The sequence below is a fragment of the Telmatherina bonti genome, assembly GCF_933228915.1.
Source record: "Telmatherina bonti genome assembly, chromosome: 13".
Classification (NCBI taxonomy): Eukaryota; Metazoa; Chordata; class Actinopteri; order Atheriniformes; family Telmatherinidae; genus Telmatherina; species Telmatherina bonti.
Window position 1 is genome coordinate 24,038,868 of NC_136611.1, and position 4,869 is coordinate 24,043,736.

The 4,869-nt window shown below is 38.3% G+C and overlaps 1 protein-coding gene across 2 annotated transcripts in view; it reads left to right on the forward strand.

The window, feature by feature from the left end:
• bin3 (bridging integrator 3) overlaps positions 1–4,407 on the forward strand; it is a 31,528-nt gene extending 27,121 nt beyond the window's left edge. For both annotated transcript variants that reach the window (XM_079251378.1, XM_079251379.1), the window contains exons 8-9: positions 565–699; positions 2,783–4,407. In XM_079251378.1, coding sequence (XP_079107504.1) covers positions 565–699; positions 2,783–2,929 — 282 coding nt within the window. In that variant the 3' untranslated portion in view covers positions 2,930–4,407. The remainder of the gene's footprint in view (positions 1–564; positions 700–2,782) is intronic.
• Positions 4,408–4,869: the final 462 nt, after the last annotated feature.

Below are 4,869 nucleotides of genomic sequence, written 5' to 3' on the forward strand. Positions count from 1 at the left end.
TTTGTTTGCCATTTCAACTGGCATGTGTTGGGGGGTGGGGGGAGAGAAAAGGTGGAGGGACTGTACTATAATACAGCTGATAAACAATATGTTGCTGTATGAATATTACAACTCCCCCCTTTCTCTTAATAAAAATTCTCACCCTCTCACACTTATTCATTGTGCAATCCATAACTCCATGCCTACAGTAGACTACCCACTAATACATTCACATATCAGTGGTGCTGGAGTCCACTCACAGCCAAGTCTGCCCACATTACCCACTCCTCCTCACTGTGGTTGTGATTACAGCCTTTTTTGTACTGCATCTCTGTGGGAATTAGGCAAATATCTTTCTGAACATGAACAATAAGAACACTAATGAGTGATCAAGTAATGCATTTACTTAAAAGTGACTTGTTTATCTTTGCAGGTATGAGTTCTCTGAATCTGAAAGTCTTTTGGATTTTTTTTTTTTTTTTTTGTTAAAACATTTTTTAGTGTGTAAAGTGAATCAAAGCATGAAATGACAGTGGTTATTTAGGGCCTGTGCATTTTTTTCCTAACCTTTCCATCCCACTCCAGGCAAGAGAAGAGCTCCGACCAGTAAAGGAAGACTTTGAGGCCAAGAACAAGCAGCTGCTGGATGAGATGCCCAAGTTCTACCAGAGTCGCATCGACTACTTCCAGCCGAGCTTTGAAGCGCTCATCCGGGCTCAGGTTAGTAAGTTGTACTAGAACCGACACAAGGAGGCTTTCACAGCTGCATGAACACACCCTTCCACCAGTGTGCTCCTAACAGCAGATAGTGCCTGATTAAGGCTGTGTATAACTCTGGCAGCCTGTCTCCCCGCACACAGTCGTAATGCAGTTAACCCCCAGTGACGGCCCACACTGCTGTGAGGAATGCTTTATCTGACTGGCCCCAGTACAGTCCTGCAAGCCGCCTTCTAACCTGAAGCTTTTCTTAAAGCAGCTGGATGTCTGTAGTTAGCGCCACCATACCCCCCCCACACCCACCCCAGACATGCCTGGCCATCTCATTTCCCCTGTTTGGACAGTCACTGGCACACTCCTAATTAGTAAATTAAATTAGCCAAGACCTAATGACAATGATGGACTTCTGTGATGCACTTTGAACTTGAAATTAGCAATTGCTGTATTCAATAACACAACAGAACTCTTAACTTAGGTCTTAAATTACAAGTTTTTACCTGAAACACAAGAATTATTTTAATAGTGATTTGTATTTTATTCTTTTTTTTCTTCTCTGCTTAATGAATGTTTACAGTCACACAATTCATATTCACCCACTGCTTAACTTCATCTGTGGTCTCCTTCTGTCCCACCAGCAACAGGACAAAAAAAAAAAAGCATTTTGTGAGCCTTTATTGTTACCATAAACTGTTGTCTTGTCATTTTCAGTGGAAGAGCCAAGCTGATCTGTTCAGTCATACAGATGCTAATACATTGAAATGTATTCATTTTAGCAAAACATGTTTTCAAGATGCTTTTCTCAGGCAATTCTTACAGTGGACACAATCTCATTGTTTTACTGTAAGAAGTGAAACTTGAATTATTCAGTGCTTTGGAGAGATGTCGGGATGTAAACTCAGTGTAGAATTGAGCAGTGTTAAGCAGACTGGTATGATAGGAAATGCATAGACAAAGGTCATGCAAATTAAAACTTCTTTACACAACAGCTAATCTTTGCATTGTAGGTAGTCAAAGTTGTGTGAGGCTGCATGTTCTCCTTGCGGTGACCCAAGTAATTATAATGAAAGCCTTTGCTACAGAGGGAATGCTGATTTGGTGTACATTATCATCACTGGTCATGTGGTTATTTCCGATGGCCCTTTCAACAAGCCACTTTTTGTGAAAAAAAATGTATCCGCTTTACCCCTACAAACAACAGTAACCCAATACTTATGGCCCACTCATGTGGTTTAGGTGGCAAATATTGGTATAAACAGGCAATGTCTTTCAGGCTAAACATTTGAGCTTGTACAAGGTGGTTTCAAGATTTCATGTTTTTTCCCAGTGAACAGTTCATCTTCTAACAAAGTTCTAAAGCCAACAAATGAATTCTACTCTGTTGTGATGCTTTAAGTGAATAGGTAAATCTTTTTTCACTGATATGTTGGTTCATCTTTATCCTGCCTACAATGGAAAACGTATTTCAGACACCAGCGATGCCCCCTTAAAAGTATGGCATCGTTTGCATTACTGCTTGAATAAATATTGAGATGTGCGTGTGGGTTTCAAGGGGTTGTATTTCCCAGTACTTTCATTCTCTGCCCACTCTTCTGGAGTCTTGTAATGTGATTAAAGTCTATTAATCATCAAAGCAACTCTCTAGGGAGCCTGACTCATGAACTAAGGGGAAGAAGCAGGGGTGGGAAGTGTCAAGAAAGCTTTCAGTGAACACTCTATGTCTTGTTCAGATTGGGAGAAAAAAAAGCAGGGTCACTACCCACTGAAGTGCTGGGTTTTGGGGCTTTGTCAGAGTTATTTGATTTCTGTGGGTTCCTTCTCTTCTCAAATCACTTCTCATTAGGAAGCTTGAGGAGGTATGAGACCAACAGCTTCAGACTTGTGTAAGTAAAAGTGCGAGTCAAGCAGAGTGCGGACGTTTTTCCTGAAAGGCATTTAAGAAAAGTCTGCGGATTGACCTGGACTTTTTTTTTTTTTTTAAATTATTATTATTATTATTATTATTATTATTATTATTCTCCAAGGAAAGGAATGGTCTTGTATGTATTGTTTCTCCCATCACTGACTCTTTTTCTCTCTTGCCCAACAGGTTGTCTACTTTACTGAAATGTACAAGATCTTCAGCGAGTTAACAGACCAGATTGACCAGGCAGGGTTGACTGATGAGCAGAGGGAGAGGGAGACTGAGGCCAAGCTCAGCGAGTTGCGCGCTCTGTCCATTGTCGCTGACGACTGAGGGAGGAAAGCTGGATATTGGGAAGTGCTCTTTTCATGCCTCTCTGAATGGATTGCACTCTTCTCAAGCCGCTCTGGAGTTCAAATAGACATCAATGGCCTTAACCTGATTATCAGTTTGTGTCCTTCCAGCCTCATCACCCTCATTCCTTTTGCTCTACACCCCAATGTTTCTCTCTCCGTACAAAGACACTGCAACTCAAAGCAGCTGAATGCCACTTCATCCAAGCCATCAGTCAAGAGTGACATTACAAGCCAATATGTTTTATGGGTTTTTTTTGTTTGTGTGTGTGTGTTTTTTTTTATTTCTTTTTTTTTATTATTATAAAGAAATCCAGCATGTCTATTCAGAAGTAATTGCCAGGGTTGCACTACAGGATTTCGGAGGTCTTTGTAAGCATGTATGATATGAGACTTGTTTTTTTGGGGGTTTTTTTGGTTTTTTTTTGTTTGTTAATACAATCATGTTACTGCCTGTCTGTCAAAGTTTTTACTACTCAAAAACGGAAATATCCAACGGTGCAGGTTTAATCTAATTTATGAACTGCATGTTATTGTCATAAACAGTGTAATGCTATTTTGACCTTTATTATTTAGGTGTAACTTTAGCTCAGTGCCATGCTTTGTTTAAGCTTATTATTTGGGTTTTAGCATTTGAAAAATTTAAACAATACCTTTGCAATAATGTGCCTGTCTTTGGATATAACATAAAACAAACCTGTGCCATGTTAGAATATGGAGCACTGAGGCAGGGGTCGTAACATTCTGTCCCAAAAACAAAGGCTTGTACTCCCTCTAGTGGAAAATACAGAATATGACACAGTTTCCTTTTGTTCACAACATCCATCCTTTGTTCTGCAAGTGTTTGCAAAGAAACTCACACATCATTGGCATGCTACAAAGTCCTTTATCTTCACCCTCAACCCAAGGTTAGAAGCAAGGTTTTTTGGGTTTTTTGTTTTTGGTCTCACTTTTTTCTGGACCAAATCACTTTGCTTTGCACTCCTTTGCTTTCACTCTCTATCAGTACGATAATGACACTACGTTTCTCTTCAAACTGATCATCCGTGTAATTTTCTTTACTTTTAAAGGGTATCAATAACTTATTAGTTTTGGTTAAAAAATATATTTGAATAAAAAGGCTTAGTTTGTTGCCTGTCTGTTCTGTTATGCAGGGTGTTACACTTAACTTTTAATACAGATGCTCTTATTTAAAAAGAGTTTTAGCTACAGTAACTGTGTGTTTCATGTTTTGTTTTAACTCAAAATTTTTTTTTTTATTATTGTATGGTTTAGTTGATTTAATGTCAGTCAGATTTTTAGCCGAAATGTCAATCATGAAGTAAATGATATAACTAGAAAAAGTTGTTCTTGCAGAACGGCAGTGTTAATGCTGTCGTACAAAAACGGAGGAACTGTGAATCATGAAGTAAATGATCTGATAATATTTTTGATGGCTTGATGTATTAAATGTTTGATATTCCAAGAATACGTCTAAAAGAAACTGCAGGCGTCTTTATACATCTTTATTTACCACATATACCACAAAAATTCTGATTAAAAGCTTATGTCATGGTGATAAAGGAAACCAACAATTATACAATACAACCTAGAACAGATAATGCAGTTTTTAGGAGAAACGATGTCCCATGTATATTAAAAAATTCCCCTATACAATTCTTGGATCTACAGTAAATGTTTCTGAAAAATACCCCCGGTGAATCCCAGAACAGTATTAGTGACAGGAGTAGCAGTTAGATCATATTAAATCTTAAACAGTTTCAATCCATTCACATGATTTTCAACAGATGAGTTAACACAGAAAAAACATAAAATGGGACCAAATGTGGACTTATGTTCAAAGTTCTTAGAATAATACAATAGACTATGTTTCTACATGAACTACAGGAATTTTAGGGCTTAAATTAGCTCTTTGTGGTC